At 39.9% G+C, this 20500-nt stretch overlaps 1 protein-coding gene across 1 annotated transcript in view; it reads right to left on the minus strand.

Annotated features, from left to right (window-relative positions):
- Window positions 1–17241, minus strand: part of DEK (DEK proto-oncogene) — a 33530-nt gene extending 16289 nt beyond the window's left edge. The window contains exons 1-7 of the mRNA XM_025890952.2: window positions 17036–17241; window positions 16501–16660; window positions 13484–13585; window positions 13121–13230; window positions 11960–12054; window positions 10421–10541; window positions 5703–5891 (exon numbers count right to left, since the gene is read on the minus strand). Of these exons, the coding sequence (XP_025746737.1) occupies window positions 5703–5891; window positions 10421–10541; window positions 11960–12054; window positions 13121–13230; window positions 13484–13585; window positions 16501–16651 (768 nt within the window). The 5' untranslated portion in view covers window positions 16652–16660; window positions 17036–17241. The remainder of the gene's footprint in view (window positions 1–5702; window positions 5892–10420; window positions 10542–11959; window positions 12055–13120; window positions 13231–13483; window positions 13586–16500; window positions 16661–17035) is intronic.
- Between the last annotated feature and the right edge of the window lie 3259 nt (window positions 17242–20500).

A 20500-nucleotide genomic window follows, 5' to 3' on the forward strand; every position in this document is an offset into this window, starting at 1 on the left:
TTAGTAATTTTCTATGAAAAGAATCTACAAAAAAATTCTATCTACAGGCAATCCACAACTTTTCCAATCAACCTTTAACTCTTCTTTATGGCCTCTTAGAAAAAGAGGTCCATGGGGCGCCTGGGTGGCTCAGTTGGCTAGGCAGCTGCCTTCAGCTCAGGTCATGATCCCAAGGTCCTGGGATCAAGCCCCACATTGGGCTCCTTGCTTAGTGGGGAGCCTGTTTCTCCCTCTTCCTCTGCCGCTCCCCCCTGCTTGTGCGCTCACTCTATCTCTCTCTCTGTGTCAAATAAAATCTTAAAGAAAAAAGAAGAGGTCCTTTCATAGTAATAATCAAAAGCAATGCCACTTATGAAGTCCCTAAAGAAGTTAACACTTAACTGAGTCCTTGAAAAAATGGAAAAATAAGGGAAAACAGGCACCTGGGTGGCTCAGTTGTTAAGCGTCTGCCTTCGGCTCACGTCATGATCCCAGGGTCCTGGGATTGAGCCCCACATCAGGTTCCCTGCCCCGCAGGAAGCCTGCTTCTCCCTCTCCTACTCCCCCTGCTTGTGTTTTCTCGCTGTCTCTCTTTCTCTGTCAAATAAATAAATAAAATCTTTAAAAAAAAGGGAGGGGGAAACACAGCAGAGAAATTCTGTTCCTACTGCTAGTACTTACCTTTCATAGGAACAGAATCAGAAATAAAGTTTTTGAGAATAGTCCTAAATTTGAGATAGCCTTTAGAGCCATGAATAATAGACTTAGGAAAAGAAAAAAAAAAGTATTTCTCAGTCCAGATTTTACTGGACTGTATTTTACGAAGTTTGTCAGTATCAGCCCAGGTAGAAAAACCAAAGCAGAGAACAGAACATTATGATACAGCATTTATGTTGTGTGACTTTATATAATGTCTGTAAAAGCCTATTTTGTTTTCTTTTTTTCCTACGTGGATTTTCACCATTTGACCTGAGTTTCTAGCAAATGATCCTTTTTTATGGTCCTGCAGAAAGGCTTTGATTTATAAGTGGGACAGTTTCACTTGTGATCACTGTCCAGGAACCAATATGGTTATAAATCAGAGGTCATCTATATTCACAAGCTTCAAGTAATTCTACTTAGAATAGGACAATAATCTGGAAAGCAAGTAAGAAGATGAGTATAAAATGCTTCCTCACCTTTTAACCTGCATCTTAGTAATGACAGGAAAACTGGATTTAGGAATATTACATATGATAAAAGGTTATCTTAATACTAACAGTAACAGCAGCAGCTGATACTTACATAGTACTTGTGCAAAGCACGGCTCTAAGTGCTTTAAATAAAGTCACTGAAAAGCCTTTGAGGCTGGTACTGTTATCAACCCCGTATTACAGATGAGAAGCTGAGGTATGGAGTTTATAAGTAATCTGCCCAGTCATACTCGAAGGTACAGCTGGGATTTGTACCCAGATAGTTTCCAAAGCCCATGCTCATAATCACACTGCCTCTATGGAAAAATTAGATGTTTATATTCTATGACAACTTTTTATGCTTTAAATCTGCCTCTAAAAAGGTTTTAGGAAGCATAGTGAATACATATAATAACAACCCAGAATCTGTTGAATGAGGATGATTATTACTGCAAAATTGCTATTATTATAGATTCACATATGAACAAACATGTTTCCCTCTTGATGTCCTTAAAATCTATTCCATAAAAACCTTAGGGCTGAGATTACTCATCTTCCCTTGCTCCAAAAATATATTACGAAATACCTGCTAGACTTGTAATATCCTTTTGTAAATTATGAAGCATTTCATACTTAGCTTTATAGAAGTCTTTATAAAATCTGACATTAAAATAATCATGGGTTTTAAGTACCTAAAAACAAATACACACACATATAAAATCAGAGTTCATTACATCTTTATTCCTTCTAATCCAGTAGTTACCAACTAGAGGTGATCCTCCCGCCCCCACCCCCAAGGACATTTGGCAATGTTTGGAGACATTTTTGGTATTCACAACTAGAGGTTTGGGGCGGGGGTAGGGGAGGATGTACTGTCCCCTAGTGGGCAAACATTCTATAATGCACGAACATTCTATAATCCACAAGAATCACCTTGGCCCAAAAAGTCAAGCCAATTAATCACGTCCCTAAATAAGACAAGGGAGATGACCCAATTTACAAGAGCAAGTTCTGACAACTGAAGGAGACATCAAAACAAAGTTAAAACAGAGTCTACCAACCAAACGTTTAAAGAAGAATTAATGCCTATTCTTCTGAAACTGTTGCAAAAAATAGAAATGGAAGGAAAACTTCCAAACTCGTTTTATGAGGCACCATTACCTTGATCCCAAAACCAGACAAAGACCACCCCATCAAAAGGAGAAGTACAGACCAATATCCCTGATGAACATGGATGCAAAAATTCTCACCAAAATACTAGCCAATAGGATCCAACAGCACATTAAAAGGACTATTCACCATGACCAAGTGGGATTTATCCCTGGGCTTCAAGGTTGGTTCAACATCCACAAATCATTGTGATTCAATATATTAATCAAAGAAAGAACAAGAACCATATGATCCTCTCAAGAGATGCAGAAAAAGCATTTGACAAAGTATAGCATCCTTTCTTGATCAAAACTCTTCAGAATATAGGGATAGAGGGTACATACCTCAATATCATAAAAGCCATCTATGAAAAACCCACAGAGAATATCATTCTCAATGGGGAAAAGCTGAGAGCTTTCCCCCTAAGGTCAGGAACACAGCAGGGATGTCCACTATCACCACTGCTATTCAACACAGTACTAGAAGTCCTAGCCACAGCAATCAAACAAAAAGAAATCAAAGGCATCCAAATCGGCAAAGAAGTCAAACTCTCACTCTGCAGATGACAAGATACTTTATGTGGAAAACCCAAAAGACTCCACCCCAAAACTGCTAGAACTCCTACAGGAATTCAGTAAAGTGGCAGGATATAAACTCAATGCACAGAAATCAGTGGCATTCCTATACACCACCACCAAGACAGAAGAAAGAGAAATTAAGGAGTCGATCCCATTTACAACTGCACCCAAAACCGTAACATACCTAGGAATAAATCTAACCAAAGAGGCAAAGGATCTGTACTCAGAAAACTATAAAATACTCAAGAAAGAAATTGAGGAAGACACAAAGAAATGGAAAAACGTTCCATGCTCATGGATTGGAAGAACAAATATTGTGAAGATGTCAATGCTTCCTAGAGCAATCTACACATTCAATGCAATCCCCATCAAAATACCATCCACTTTTTTCAAAGAAATGGAACAAATAATCCTAAAATTTGTATGGAACCAGAAAAGACCCCAAATAGCCAGAGGAATGTTGAAAAAGAAAAGCAAAGCTGGCGGCATCACAATTCCAGACTTCAAGCTCTATTACAAAGCTGTCATCATCAAGACAGTATGGTACTGGCATAAAAACAGATACACAGATCAACGGAACAGAATAGAGAGCCCAGAAATGGACCCTCAACTCTGTGGTCAACTCATCTTCGACAGAGCAGGAAAGCATGTCCAATGGAAAAAAGACAGTCTCTTCAACAAATGGTGTTGGGACAGCCACATGCAGAAGAATGAAACTGGACCATTTCCTTACACCACACACAAAAATACTCAAAATGGTTGAAAGACCTAAATGTGAGACAGGAGGCCATCAAAATCCTAAAGGAGAACACAGGCAGCAACGTCTTCGACCTCAGCCGCAGCAACTTCTTCCTAGAAACATCGCCAAAGGCAAGGGAAGCAAGGGCAAAAAGGGATTTCATCAAGATAAAAATCTTTTGCACAGCAAAGGACAGCCAACAAAAACCAAAAGACAACCGACAGAATGGGAGAAAATATTTGCAAATGACATATCAGATAAAGGGCTATTATCCAAAATCTACAAAGAACTTATCAAACTCAATACCCAAAGAACAAATAATCCAATCAAGAAATGGGCAGAAGACATGAACATTTTTCCAAAGACGAAACCCAAATGGCCAACAGACACATGAAAAAGTGCTGAACATCATTTGGCATCAGGGAAATCCAAATCAAAACCTCAATGAGATACCACCTCACACCCGTCAGAATGGCTAAAATTAACAAGTCAGGAAACGACAGAGGTTGGCGGGGATGTGGAGAAAGGGGAACCCTCCTACGCTGCTGGTGGGAATGCAAGCTGGTGCAGCCACTCTGGAAAACAGTATGAAGGTTCCTCAAAAAGTTGAAAAGAGAGCTACCATACGACCCAGCAATTGCACTACTGGGTATTTACCCCAAAGATACAAATGTAATGACCCGAAGGGGTACGCGCAACCCGATGTTTATAGCAGCAATGTCCACAATAGCCAAACTGTGGAAAGAGCCAAGATGTCCATCGACAGATGAATGGATAAAGAAGAGGTGGTATATATACACAATGGAATATTATGCAGCCATCAAAAGGAATGAGATCTTGCCATTTGCAACGACGTGGCTGGAACTGGAGGGTATTATGCTGAACGAAACAAGTCAATCAGAGAAAGATATGCATTATATGATCTCACTGATATGAGGAACTCTTAATCTCAGGAAACAAACTGAGGGTTGCTGGATTGGTGGGGGGTGGGAGGGATGGGGTGGCTGGGTGATAGACACTGGGGAGGGTTATGTGCTATGGTGAGCGCTGTGAATTGTGTAAGACTGTTGTATCACAGACCTGTACCTCTGAAACAATACATTGTATGTTAAAAAGAAAAAAGATAGTAGGAAGGGAAAAATGAAGGGGGGGAAATCGGAGGGGAAGACGAACCATGACAGACTATGGACTCTGAGAAATAAACTGAGGGTTCTAGAGGGGAGGGGGGTGGGGGGATGGGTTAGCCTGGTGATGGGTATTAAAGAGGGTACATATTGAATGGAGCACTGGGTGTTATACGCAAACAATGAATCGTGGAACACCACATCAAAAACTAATGATGTAATGTATGGTGATTAACAAAACAAAAAAGAGTGGTGCTGGGGGGAAAAAAAAGAGTCTACCAAAACACTATTAGCTATAATAAGAAGTCATCTCCTTTACTGAGGATATGTATCAAGGAGAGGGTAAAGCTAACTTTTTAAATGGTTCAGCAGCTCTTCTCTTCCTGAAGTTTCACTTGGGAAACTAAATATTCTCAAGTATTCTCAAAATTTTACAGATACGCCCACATAAAAGAAAACAGCAGGCATTCCTAAGTGATACAAAACTTGCCCACCCATCAAATAAACTTCAAACACCGTTTTTCTCTTAATCTCCAATGGGTTGAGAATAACTGGGGTCCTTAAACCCCTTTTTTGCATAAAACAGAAAACGGCTCAAATCAATGATAAAATATTAACATAAAAAATTCTAAAGCAATGTTTCTTTGGATTCCTGTTTAGTATATGCACTGCCCCCCCTTCCCATTTACTTACTCTAATCTTCAAGGTCCAGCTCAAATCCAGACAACCTCACTCTTCCAACTCCAAGCTCTCACATGGCCATAAAACCAAAAGCTCCATAAGGGAAAGAAAAGATCTATTCTTAACTATTTTGTGTCTTTGGAATTAAAAAAACCATTTTGGTACTAACAGTTTCTAGAATCTGTTTTCTGGCTATATTTATCACCTGACAGGAATATTTAACTCACCCCATGGAAAGAAATGAGAAAAAAAAAAACCCCACAAACCCCTAACATTTTACCTCCTCTTCACTTTCTTTATCTTCATCATCTGAAGACTCTTCCTTGTTTTTCTTTTCGTCTTCATCACTGCTAGATTCATCTGACAGAATTTCAGGACATTTGGTTCGCTTAGCTTTCCTTGCCATTCCAGAACTGTTCCGTTCCTTTTTGTTGCCTTTGCTAGAACTTTTTTTAGATTTTGGTAATGGCTGTGTACAATAAAATAAAGATAACACCAATGGGCTATTATATTTCCAAGTCAATCATTTTTTGATAACTTATCAACTCATTCTTGTTCTTGTCTCAGGAAGTATTTCCAAACTTAGCAGTTTTACAGAGAACAATTCACCTTTAAAGTGTCAAGTTGATCTTTTTGTCCACACCATCAATACCCTTTCATTTCTGTTCTAACACCTAGGCAAGACTCTTCACAAATGCTGAAATAAATACTGTGTTCTGACATGGGATTAGAAGCCCAAGCACATACTGCATTAAGCTCAGTTATTTACAATTTATCAAGGCAATATTTTGAGTTAGACTTGTAATTTATTTCATTCCTATTAGCATTAAAACCGTCAATGCCAGAGGAGCTTCTTGCTTTAGGGGAACCTCCAATCAAAAGACTGGAGCCATCTGTAAAGGAAATAAAACCTCACTTTACACATCCTGAATTTATGATCTATATAGTTTATATTCATATTACCTCTGGGCTCTACTTTCAGTAATGCCAGGATTATATTCTCATTGATGATTCTAAATACGCAATTAGTGTTGGGTATGTTAATTATGAAGCTGATTAAGAACCACAAAATACATGTATTGCTTTTGCTCTGATATTTAATTAAACCACACATATTTAAAAAGCAGAGATCACATGAGGAAACAATTTGATTATATTATCCAGCAAATTTAATTCTTAAATGCTTTCTTAGGGGAGTATTTGCTAACTTTTGAAACTGAAAACCATAAAGTAACCTTGCATAAAAGATCTGAAAAGATATACTCTGAGGAATTGAAATTTCCAAAATTATAGGTATAGTTTGTTTTTATTTTTGCCTCTATTGTTTTCTACAATAAGCAAAAATAGTAAGGAAAATTCCATAACATAACCTTATGATATACAATTGTGTAAATGTTAGGGGTAATTTTAGGCAAAATCTTTCACGAAGCGAGGAGAACCATGGATTCTTTCTCTCCTAGAAACTGCCAGTCTTAAAGGTCACTGTCACCTGCACAAAAATTAAGAAAAGGTGGCTGTTTTGTGTATGTAGTGTTCTCAGGCTATGTACAATCCACAAGATAGCCTCCAGCTGCCCAAAAAAAATCTATCCTTCCTATAGGCAGACTGGGCAGCAGCCAATGTAGGTCACTTCAGGAATTTAAGTTAGTGGATGAATGCTATTTCTCAGAGGGGTTCTCTGTAAGTTTCCATAAAAAACTTCCTTGAAAATATATAGATATCCTTGTTATGAGACCTGTTACTATTACCAACTAGTACCAGGAACTAAATCCATTTGGATAAATTCTTTGATCTCATTGGAGAAAAGGTGACTCTCACTGTCCAAACTCTCTCTATTCATTATATGAAATCCAGGACTCAAATATATTAGAAAAATGTGGTATCCCTTACTATCTCAGTTCAGGAACCAGATAGAGGTAGTAAGAATATAATCTGTATATGGAATCAGTAGAAGACGATGGGTGCAGGATAATCTATACAGGAAGTGGGAGAACGTTAAATCATTCAAGTAACCAATCAAGAAAATTCAACTTCCAAAAATAAAGGAGCTTTAAAAAAAAAGTAACAATACATAAATGTCTTAAAGCTTTCCTATATTGGTTCTAAAAATAGTTGAATCTATTAACCAGAATCCAGTGTCAACAGCATCACCCCTTTTTAGAACAAAATCTGAAAAACAGATAATCAAGGCAGAAGTACAAAATAAGGATAGTAAAACAATGTTAATTCAATAATTTTATTATTATGGAGAAAGAAATCAGTACTAATGAGTTTATAGTGTTTTTCTTAAATGACAGAAAAGTATGGTAGTGTAGAAAATAACTTGAGATTAGCATCATTAGGTTAAAGAGTAGTTCTCACAGAATCAGATACGGAAAGTGGATGTAAGAGTTGGATTCTGTAAGGCTATAAGAGTGGTTCTCAGAATATGGTTCATGCACCTGGGGTTTCCTGAGGCCTTTTCAGAAGCCCACAAGGTCAAAACTATTTTCTATAATAATAATAATAATATCAAGACATTATTTTCACTTTTCACTCTGTTGCTATTTGTAGTGACTCTGCAAAAGCAAGGTGGTTGTAAAATTGCTGGCACATTAGCACTAATGAAGGCGGAGGCAGCCAACTGTGCTAGTAGTCACTATATTCCTCACAGCCACAGACTAGAAAGAAAGAAAGTGTTTCCTTTAAGAATGCCTTTGATGAAGCAGTAAATATTGTATTAGCTCTCAACCTGTGAGTACGTCTTTACGCAATCTGTAACAAAACGGGAGGTACACATAGAATATGTCTGCTACTTACTGAACTTCACTGGGTTTCTCAAGAAAAAGCACTTGCACAACTGAGCTGTGAGCTAAGCTAGCTACCTCTCCCATGAAACACCATTTGTAAAAGAACTGTAAAAGTCTGCCTATTCAGATTCAGGTATTTAAAAGACATGTGTTCAAAATGAGCATGAGCTTGTCACTGGAAGGAAAACAACTGACGGTATTTATTGCCAATGGCAAATTTCAAAACTTCACAGGGATAATTCACATCCATCACCATGAACTAACAGCCTCCCAATACCTAATGATTCTTCTGATGAGATGGTGATTATATTAATGAATGACTTTTTGACAGTGTTTAATGGAAATGTGCCCATATTTGGAAGATCTGCATAATTCAGAAAACCAGTAATTTCCAAATGGTGAATGCAATTACAAAATCATAGATAAAAGGTCTGAGTTCATTGACTTGGTTTCAGACACCACATTACAACTAACCTTTAGATAAACTATCACTGTGGAGTTTTGGTATTGTATCAAAGAATACCTGGAATTATCTCAAAGCTTTTAAAATATTCCTTTTTTTTTAAAAAAGATTTTATTTATGTATTTGAGAGAGAGAATGAGAGAGAGAGAGGGAGAGCATGAGAGGGGGTTGGGTCAGAGGGAGAAGCAGACTCCCTGCTCAGCAGGGAGCCCGATGCGGGACTCCGGGATCATGACCTGAGCCGAAGGCAGTTGCTTAACCAACTGAGCCACCCAGGCACCGTAAAATATTCCTTTTTCTAATTACTTACCTGTGAAAAGCTGATTTTCTTTACATACTTGAAGCAAAAAAATAACATGTGCAATAGACTGAAATGCCGAAGCAAATGAGAATACAGCGTTCTTCTCTTAAGCCAGACATGAACAGACTTGCAAAAATATAAAACAATACCATTCTTCTAATTTTTTTGAAGGTAGAGTTATTTTTCATACAAAGTATTACTTGTGTTAACATGTAGTAGGCTGTTATTTAAAAATTTTTCAGTTTTTATTTATAATACAGTAAATATCAAAATAACACATATAAAAGCTTCTGGAGTCCTCATTAATTTTTAAGAGAGTAATCAGGTCCTAAATCACTGAGGAAAAGAATATAAACACATCCCTCATAACTTAGGCAACTTAGTAATGTCTTCTGGAGAAATGGTTTTCAATTTGTCACATGAAATTTTTAAGTAGAAGTCTGGCCATAGTAAGAGTTTAGAAAAATAGATAATCTCTTATCTTTAAGCCAATTCAAAATATCAAAAACAAAACAAAAGATTCACCATGGCCTTTGGGTTTTTAGTTGCATGACAATTTACAAAAATATCCTTTATCAGTCTTTGCTGAGCTAAGGGTAAATTGGACCAACAGCAGATAAAACCAAAGTCCCAGAGTTATTTTCTGATTCCTAATCTTTATGCCCTCTCCCCTCACCAGTGGTATTCCCCTGAACTCCTAGATCCTCTAGATCTCTTCATAATTTCTTTGCTATCAAAATAAGGAAGAATACGAAAATATATACTGACAAACTTTAAACTAAAAAGCAAGGTCATATAACTAACACTTCAATAGACATTTTAAAACAGTGATGTTATTTGTTAAACAATTCGGGCAAACCTAATCTAAATTTAGGGAAGAATGGGGGAAAGTATAAGGCCATTTTGCTTCCCTGTCCAACTCCTGGGCTCTGCTGATTCTGGAAACCCAATCCAAGAAACTTGTAAGAGTCAGGTTTTTTTTTTTTTTTTTAATGTTCTAGTTTCATAACCTTCTTCCAGTGTCTAGAAAGTACCCAGTTCTAATATACCCCCATCTTATCTTTCCTGACCTAGTTGAAGGTTGCATACCCTCCCTGCCCAACCCAACACCTCATCCTCAACTCAACCTGTTTCTGTTCTTCCAGTGCCTTCTAAATATATAACCCTGGAATTTAGTTTGTATTTCTGTCCATTTAACATCAATTTAGTGAATATTTTTCTCAATCTTATACCCTTTTTAATCTGATAAGAGGATAGCTGTCTGGTTTCTATGTTATTTCCATCATGAAACTGTTGCAGATATGTCAACAGAGGTATATTCTTTGAATGCAGAAGGCAATACTGAATATTGACAAGCAATGCTGCTAACAAATTGTTCCATAAAAAAAGGAAGGAGAGGCTATAAATAATTGATTTGTATTGAAATAATAAAAATTGGTCCTCACTTTGCCAGAAGGCTTTGGATGCATTAAGAAATTCAAGATCCTCTTCACCAGTTCACTATTTACACCTGATCTCTCCAAATCAAGAACCTCACAGATGCTCTTTAACATGGCATTTCTAAATCTAAAACAGAAAATCAAAGAAACCAAGTTTATTATGTAGCAAAGTTTATAAATATTCTCCACAACATAAACACAACTGCTAACCAAACTGGCATAGGTACAAACGTTAAAAAAAATCCAATGTTTCTCCGAATCTAAAAAGTACTTTCCTAATAATCTTGACTAATGTACAAAATACAACCATATACCAAAACTGATAATGATTAATAAATTGAAAACACCATTTACCAATTAAGTTTTATTTTTTAAAAGATTTTATTTATTTATTTGACAGAGAGATAGAGCCAGAGAGCACAAGTGGAGTGAACAGCAGAGGGAGAGGGAGAAGCAGGCTCTCCACTGAGTAGGGAGCCTGATGTGGGGATCAATCCCAGGACCCTGGGATCATGCCCTGAGCCGAAGGCAGATGCTTAACCATCTGAGCCACCCAGAAGCTCGTAAGTTTTAAAGATAGTAAAAAGAATAAACTAAGTTGGGGCGTTTGGGTGGCTCAGTCGGTTAAGCAAATGACTCTTAGCTCAGGTCAGGTCTCAATCTCAGGATCATGAATTCAAGGCCCACGTTGGGCTCCATGCTGGGCATGGAGACTACATTAAAAAAAAAAAAAAAAAAAGTCAGGGGCGCCTGAGCGGCTCAGTTGTTAAGCGTCTACCTTTGGCTCAGGTCATGATCCCAGAGTCCTGGGATCGAGCCCCACATTAGGCTCCCTGCTCTGCGGGAAGCCTGCTTCTCCCTCTCCCACTCCCCCTGCTTGTGTTCCCTCTCTCGCTGTGTCTCTGTCAAATAAATAAATAAAATCTTAAAAAAAAAAAAAAGTCAATTCACTAGGAAATAATGTAAAAGGTTTTCAGTACTACAAAATTCACGGATTTGACAATTCTTCGGATTGGTGATTAAATACTACATTTCCCCTCAGCACTCCACTATGACAGCATTTTGATAAAGGAATAATCATCTTTATTATTTATAACAAACTATAGTGGACTTAACAAACAAAAGCTCTTAATACAATATCTTGCTCGCATTATGGTGAAGAACACTGTTCCTATCAAATTGGTCATCTTCAAAATAGTTTAAATGGTACCTATAAGTTGGGGAAACAGTGGCTGGCAGGAAGCAAGAGTGGGGGAGTTTTTTCATTATATTCCCCTTAGACCTATATTTTGGACAATGTGAACAACTTGTGTATATGGTTCTTCTAAGAAATAGAAACGTCTTTAGTGAGTTTTCAATACTCTTAATAGTCACTATTGGAAAGTAATGAACATCCCAAGTTGATAGTTATGAAGAAGTCAGATCTTGGCATTTAAAGCAAAGAATTAGCAGTTTACTAAAAATGTCTGAATGGTCATATTTACTTGTTTAAAAATAAACTTATAACACATTGATCAAAACACAACACTTATGAAAATAACTTACTTTTTCAACATTTCTTCCTTCTTTTTATATTGGACACTTCCTTTCTCAAATGGAAAGCCACTGAACTGACCCACATTCTTCTTTAATGAGGACACCTGAAAATGTTTCCCTTATTATTAATGCTATCTATTACCCAGTAATGTACATAAAAAAAAAATTCAAAGCCAACATCTTTATTTTCGTATCTGTCTCCCACTTATAATAGTGGTTTATTCAAAATTTCTTATTCACAACTGAAAACTATACTTGTTACTAAAATATTAACGTTATAAAAGGCTTGTAAGTTTAATTCTTTAAAAATAACAATTTCACTTTGAATGAATTTCCATCTGTGAATTTTTACTGGCAATTATAAAACTACAACTAAATGTTACCTGACAATACTAGGGGATATGGAAAGTTACTTCTTGGAAACTTGGAAAAGGAAAACTCCCTTTTCCTAAGTAATACAAGTTACTAGTAATATTTATTTCCCAAATCAGAGAGTCATGGATTTTACTCTTTAAAAATAACAGAGGACCTCCAAAAGTTAGTACCATTTTAGCAGTAATAAGACTTGGGTAAATTAGATTATAGTCAGGATGACATGAAATTATACCATGCTTCAGACATTTGATTCTAACAACGTCAAACTTCACTTTGCCCATGCATAACCCAAAGCAAAATTTCCTCTCAATTATATGAAATACTGAAGTTGTATGTACAGTGTAATTTGGTAAATGAAAATACTGATTTGTTCTGACAAATTCCCTGACAAAGAATTACCACCTAATTTATCAGATATTTGCTCAAAATGAGATACAATTATACTGTATCATTTATTCTGAATAGCTAGAAACATCCAAAAAATAAATTTCTTCTAATACATTTAAAGATCACTAAAAATCACCACAATTTGGATTTCACATTTTGAAATTTCAGTTTGGCATAAAAACAACTATAGTACAAGGCCTGGATATTATAATCCTATCTGCTAATATCTATGTATTCTATGATAAATCATTTAATAAGTATGTGTCTCAGTTTGTTCACTAGTATGGTACAGAAACTGGAACTAGCTGACTGTCGAAGTCCTTTCCAGAACTAAAATAATGCTTCTATTGTAAAGTATTGTAATACATAAACATGTTACCAGGTTAAAGATAGAAAAATGGTCTTAACTGTGCCTGGTCTGTTGTAAAGCAGTTTATGTAGATTTCGTAGTTCATCTGTTTTTTTTTTACTCAGGAAGAAATGTATCCTTTCAATTTCACAAAGTTTCTGCCCCTTTCCTAGAAAGAAAGAAGAAAAAAAAAAACCACCATAATAATTAAACACCCATTACATGTTAATACATTTACAAAGTTATTTTAATCACAATTACTTTACAGCATAATTTACATATAGCTTTTGCTGAATAGGGCAAGCTAAATAAAATTATACTCATAATACATAACTACTTCGTAAACAGTAAAACTGAGCACTGCTGACCATCATTTTGTATATTTAGGCATTTTTACCATAAAATGAAAAGAACAAACTTACCTTGTGCAATGGTAAATGGCTCTCTCTGTAAGGAAGAGACTTGCATGGTCAATCTCTCTACTTTTTTCTTTTCCCTCTTGCCTTCCACGATGAGACTCTTTTCTAGAAATTAATTTAATACTTCTTAAATAGCTAAAAGCTTAAAAAACATATTTACTGGATAAACTTAGAAAAAACTGCAGAAACCTCTAATACCTTACACTTCTTCTGAGCATGACTTTGAGAAGCAAATGATGAAAGAGAGATGAAAATACTTAATGATAAGCTAATAGCATCACTGAATTTTTAGAATAGCATTTTACTTACCTGGCAAACTCACAAGGGATCCAGTTAAAAAAAATCATAAAGCAAATAAACTTTCACTGAACTACAATTATTGCTAATGAAAGTCCAGTCACTTTGTGAAAAATCACCAAGGCCCTCACTAAGCCTACTCTTTGATTAGACCTAATTCTGTTGATTGCGATTTAGTTTATGGTACATCATCAAACAGCAAGTTTAGACTAAGATTAGACTAACAACTTCAAAAACATAAAAAGAAAAGCAATAATTCAGTAAGCAGATGAAAGAAAAACAGGTTGCTATAAATAGGGTAAAATTCTACAAGTTTACATTTACTGCAATGGACTGGGAGGACATTACTTTGTAGTTTAGTAAATGCTTATAACAATGGTCATAAATCATTCTAAAAAAGTTAAATTGTTTACAGACTGCTTTTAGAAAAAAAGGCTAGAAGATATAAAACGTATACTTAAAAACGTAAAAACACTGAGATTAAAAATCCAAACAATTTACCTACCGAGATAAATTCAGATGAAAAAGAGAACACTATATCACTGAAGGTCCTTTCCTTCATTCAACTGAATGCCTGTTTTGTGCAAAGCTTCACTAGATACTAAGGGGGGGGGGTGAACAGATGGTTAAGACACCGAATAACTCTTGAAAGAGATCACGTCTACACAATCATACTCCAAGCAGAAGATGATAAAATACTAAAGAAAATCTACAAATAAAAGTTCTCTGCGTTGAAGAAAGTAATTATTTCTGGATTAAGGGAAAACGATCAAAACATTGGAGCTGGCTTTGAAGGATAGGTAAGATTTGGAGACATAAGGATTTGCACAGAAAGAATTAGGAAGGATAAAGGGAATCCAGCAGGTACAGTCTGGCAATGGTGTCCAGAGTGAAGACAGTGCACTCTAAAGCAAACCTGTTATTGTGCTACTTCCTTTCCCTGAGTGATTTAAATGATTTGTTCACCTCTGATTACCATCTATAAGCTAATGACTTTCCTGATCTCTCTCTAGTCAAGAGTTTCAAATCAGCTATCAGGGCCAATAACTGGACAGCTCCACTTCATGTCCTACAGGCACCTAAAGCGGTGGATCAAAACAGAAGTCACAATCATCTCCAAATCTGCTCACCTTTGTGAGTTCTATTTTTCAGAAAACAGTAATATTGTCAACTCAGTTGCCGAAAACAGAAACCTAAAAGTCATCTTTTACCAGCTCCTCCCCCACCCAAGTCAAGTCAATTCCACCTTCATTTGGAATGGACCACACTGCCTTATTTCTGTGATGCCTCAGCAGCAGAATTAAATTTTCAGGGCTAACTAACTAGGATAAAAACCTTTACAATCTTAGTTGTTCCACAAACACCTCAAATCAGGGAACAGAACAAAAAGCATTAGAACTACAGAATTGCTTAGGGGTAATTTTGGATAAAAAAAAAAAAATCACAATTTGACTATCATCAGTCCCCCAAGCATTACTCTGCCACTTGCAGTATTTTTACACGATTTCTATAGTTTTTCCTGACACATAGGAATCCATCAGCTAAGTGGTATCAAAACCCTGTCTTTAGAAAGAGACTAAAAAACAAAAAATTGGAGGAAAAAACGCTGAGAAAATTTTGGACTAATAGTTGATACTGCAGCCAAATTTCAGTTACTGCATTATGAATAATTTAAAAGTAATTTATATTTTTTCCTAAGCATTTTTGAACTTAAGTGTGGAAGGGGTCCTTTCTCAGAACACCTACCACTTTCAACAAACAAAAGGCATACAGTGTAATAATCTCAACCCAGATTGTATTTACAAAATGCTGACCACGCGTGCACGTTTGGACTTTAAAGAAACTGACAGTTAAACCTGGGTCTGGAAAGAAAACTTCAAACTTCTTCCCCAGTATGGCTGAGCTGGAGCTTTATGTTAAACCTGGACTGGGCTAATAACATCATCAGAGGACGCTAAGAACCGTGATACGGATTTTTAAGTGGCTGCAAACGTTTTGGGAAGCGGGCATTGCCCATGTGTGCTGGATAAAGCAATGCTGTACCTGTATTCTGTAAGGTTCTTCTGTTTCATGCCTCCAGGTAAATAATGGTTAATACTGCTCTTCTGCAACTCCAAAACCGAGACAGCTTTCGGAACTCTTTCACAGTTCACTGCTTTCATATTTAACTACTTTCTCAAGGAGCAACAGCTTTCACTGGTGTTTCCCCGTGAAAGTTAACTCCCCCAAGCCTCTGAAAAGGGCCTCTGCTGAAGTTCAGCAAAGATGTTAAAGTTGTCGAAATATTTCCAGGACTAGCATAGTAACTTCATTACTGGTTTTATGAAGGACCTCGCAATAACGTCAAGAGGCAAAGCACCGCTACTTAAATTAGCAGAAGACGAAAATTAAGAACGGCTACCCTAGCAACTTCAAAAGCTAACGGTTTTAAAAACAGATCTGAAACTTAGAAACATCCTGTCAAATGAGAAAACGTCACGCACACACACTGCTGGCCAGAAGTCAACCGCACTCCAAGATACGTAATGACAACGCTAACAAATATCTTCTACCAACGGGAATTCACCAAGTTCATTGTCTGCTACTGCTCAGCACCAAAAAGGGATAAATCCCGCAAACCCCGCCAGAGATCCCTCCGATTTAGCGTTTCCAGGCGCAAAAAAAGGGGGGCAAAAGAACGGTTTTCTGTGAAATCCATCACCAGGGACGCGACTTTCTCCCACCTTTTTCTTCCTCCTCCTCCTCTTCCTCCTCCTCGTCCTCCTCGTCCTCCTCTTCACTTTCCTCTCTCGGGCCAGGCATTTCGGGTTCTTTCTCGGACGCGGGCTGGGCGGGGGTTCCCTCTCCCTCTGCAGCTGGGCCCGAGGAGGACATGCTGTGGACCTGCGGGCGGGCAGGAAGCCACACGTCTCGGTCCCCTCGCTCCCCGCGGCAGGGACGGGGCGGCCGCCGCGACCCGCCCGACGCTTTCCGGCCCCAGGACGCCGGGGGCCGCGGGAAACCCGACCTCAAAGTTGCCTCTTCCCGCGGCCGGGACAGCCGCGCTCACTCCCCGGGGGCGACTTCCCTGCGGCTCCGGGCATTCCCGAGGCGGGAAACCGCGGGCGCCGCGCCGCCCCTCCCTCCGCCCGGCCCGCCGCCGCCGCCGGCCGCCCCGCGTCCCCTCCCCCCGCCCCAGGCCGCCGTCCAAATGGCCGCGGCGGTGCGGACGGGCCCGCGGCGCCCTCTCGTCCTCCCCAGCCCCGACGCAGCCCTCACCGCCGGTGCCGGCCGCCGCGGGCCTGGCGCGCGAAGGCACGAAGAGGCTCCCGGAGGCGGCGGCGAGCGCCGGAGGAGGAGGCGCGCGGGCCGCTCTCTGGCGTGACGCTCGCGCCGCGCTCTCCGCTCCTCCGAATCAACAAGATTTTCAAAATGGCGGTTCGGGAAGGAAAGCGGGAATGCGGCGGCCAATCAGGGCCGCGAGCTGGGAGTTGGCGCGCGCGGGTGGGGGAGGCGGGGCGGCCGGGCGCCTCCGCGGGGAGCCCGGGCCGGGGCGGGGCCGCGAGGGGTCGCCCGGGCCGGGGGCGGAGGGGCGGCGCGCGCCGGGGCCGCCGGGGCTGCTAGGCCTGGCTCGTCGGATCTCTGCGAGGGAAGCGTGCGGGCCGCGTCCCGGGCGGGCGGGCGTGCGGCCGGCCGACCGGCCTGGCCGGACTGATCGCGAGAACGCTAGGGGGCCTGCCTGGGTATTGTCTTCTCGGTTCCTTCCCGGAAAAGGGGGGCCGCCTGCGCCCGGGAGGGGGCGGGCGGCTGGTGGCGGAGAAGTTTCCATCCCAGGAAGTCGCTACCTACAGTGTGTCACAGAGGCTGAGGGGAATTACTAAGTGAGTGGTCTTGTATAGGTTCCAGAGATCGTGCTGGCGGTGAGTCCTGAAACCCGTATTTCTGAGGACCCCATGGATTGTAAGTTGCACCGTAAGGAAAAAGACCCTACGACGTTGAAAGTTCACGTCACCCAAGACAAATCTATTCCCAGACATGAAATGTAGGGGATGTGTGCGCGCGCGATTACCAGACCTGTACATGCAGGGGTGTGAGAGAGGAAGAGCCATAATATAGGAAATACGGTATTGCCCAGTCTAGACTTGTAAATGGGGCGGGCGTGAGCGTGCGTGTGTGTGAGATAATAGAGGAAGCACGGTATTGCCTAGTCCAGACCCGTAAATATGGGGAGATAATAGAGTAAATACGGTAATGCCCAGTCCAGACACGTAAGTGTAGGGGTGTGTGTGAGAGATAATAAGAGGAAACACTGTATTGCCCATTCCAGACCCGTAAATCTAAGGGTGTGTATGTGTGTTGGTGTGTGTGAGAGAGAGAGATAATAGAGGAATCACGGTATTGCCCAGGTCAGACCCGTAAATGTGGGGGAGATTGTACAGTAAATACGGTAGCGCCCAGTCCAGACCCTTCTCCCGAAGTTCTAGGCCAGCTCTGCACGTACCTTTGAAACTCACCATTTCAATACCTGAACGCAGTGTTGTCGCCCCTCAATAGCTCCCCCTTTCTGTATGTGATTCCCTTCGTTTCTTCTCTCTACACCTCAAGCACTACTGCCCAAAGGATCCTTTTAAAAAAGTCAGTGGACTTAATGGAAATAAGATGAGTTAAATTTGCCTGAATGGATCCGGATGGCATGGCAAAAATTCGACATTTTCTTGGAATCCTCTTTTCCTTTCGTGCCGCTACCAAAAACATAAGCCAATTCTGCCATTTCTACCTTCAAATTTTATACTCTCTTTCCCACTGTTCTGATGCCGTTCAAATCCTGTCCACCCTTTTGCTTGGATTTCGAAGCAGCCTCTCATTGGTCGGGTGGCTTCCACGTTGCCACCCCCAACCCCCTGCTGGTGCCACAGCAGCCAATGTGATTTTGTTTTTATTTTTGTTTTTGTTAATTATCAGATTGGGTACTCTCTTGCTTAAAACTCTCCAGTGGTTTCTCTTCATACTTGGAATAAAATTCAAAATACGGTCATAAAGTCCTATGCAATCCAGCTCTTAACAGTATCACCTCTCTGACACCTTTGGCTGTTGCAGCCACACAAGCCTTCCTTGATGTTCCCCCAGAAAGCCAAGCTCATTCCTACCTTTCAGCTTTTTGCTTTTCTGCCAGGACCACTTTTCCCTCAATCTTAAAATGATTTACACTTTGACATCATTTAGCTTTATGCCCAGGTGCTTCTGCTACCCCATAGTACCATCACTAGTCCCTTTCCATCCTTTTTCATTCATTCATTCATTCATTCATGTATTCATTCAAAAGTATTTGCTAAGCACCTACCTCCTACTCATCACTAGGAGCTAGAGATCAGAAGTAGGTCTCTGTAATCTTCAAGCTTGCATTCTGGTTGAAACATAAACAAGTGAAAATACTGAATGACTAATTGTGATAAAAATAAAGCAGGTTAAAGGAGATAGGAAATACCAGTAGGGTGGCTGGGATTTTATTTTACATATTTGATAACTGTTAATAAGATGACATTTGAAAAGAGACCATAAGTAAATGAGAACACTGGAGAAAGACTGGATAAATTCTAAAGAATTCTTTCAAGTATTGAATATGGGGTATTAAGAGGCAGAGAGGAGTCGATGATGACTTTCGGTTTTTGGTTCAATAACCAGAAGAACCAAGTAGCTAGTTACTGAAGGATGAGGAAGACCTTAGGGGTTGGGGCTGGGAGGGCAGGGCTTCTTTTTTCTTTGGTGGGGGGAAGGGGGAAGGGAATCAATTGTTTTGTTTTGGACATACTAGGTTTGAGATTCCTATTAATCTAAGTGGAGATTCAGAATAGACAGTTGGATGCGAGAGTCTGGCATTCAGGGGAAGAAGCTCTAGTCAAGACATATTTAGCAGTTGTCAACATGTAGATTATTTAAAGCCCTGAGACTGGACGAGATTATTAACAGAGTGAACATCAGTACAGATGAGGAGAGGGTAAAAATTGTACCCTGGAGCTCTCCAGCATTTAGAGGTTCAGGAGAGGAAGAAGAACCAGCAAAGGAGATGAGAGGAAGCTACTGTAGCCAGTGAGGTAGGAGGAGAATCAGGGGTTGTGAGTTATGTCTCAGAAGCCAAATGATTCAGAAGTGTCTAAAAGGGAGAGCGTGATCACTTGGGTCAGAAGCTGCTACAAGGCAGGTGGGATGGGAACTAAGAATTGTCCATTGGATGTAAGGATGCTGAATTGTCAGCAACACCGACAACAGCTGTTTCTGGGGAGGTAGTATGTGGGAAGGTGCCAGGAGTGGGGCTCTAGTGAGACAGGTAGGCAAGGAATGGATTCAGACACTTTCCAGGAATATTTGCTGTTCAGCAGAGCAGAGAAATGGAACAGTAGCTCAAAAGTTTGGTTTTTAAGAAGGGAGATATTACCAAATGTTTATATGATGGTGGGAATGAATAAGTAGAAAGTGGAAAGCTCATGGTGAAAGAGAAGGAGGAGCCGATCTCTGTAAGGGGAAGTTGGGGTGCCAGCTAGTTATGGGGACCAATACCTGTGAAAGGAAGGGGGAGGATGCAAGACTGGGCAGAGGAGGAGGTTCAAACTGAAGCAGACGTGGCAAAGCCTTAGCCAGTCCCGTGGAGAGCTCTGGAATGAGTGAGTACTGCTCTTCAAAGTGTCCTTCCTCATTGCACTTTAACACTGCCTTGCTCAGTCACTGCATGCAAGCTGCCCCAGGAAG

This window comes from Callorhinus ursinus, unplaced genomic scaffold (assembly GCF_003265705.2).
Source record: "Callorhinus ursinus isolate GAN/ISIS: 27379988/994484 unplaced genomic scaffold, GSC_fseal_2.0 scaffold26, whole genome shotgun sequence".
NCBI classification, from domain to species: Eukaryota; Metazoa; Chordata; class Mammalia; order Carnivora; family Otariidae; genus Callorhinus; species Callorhinus ursinus.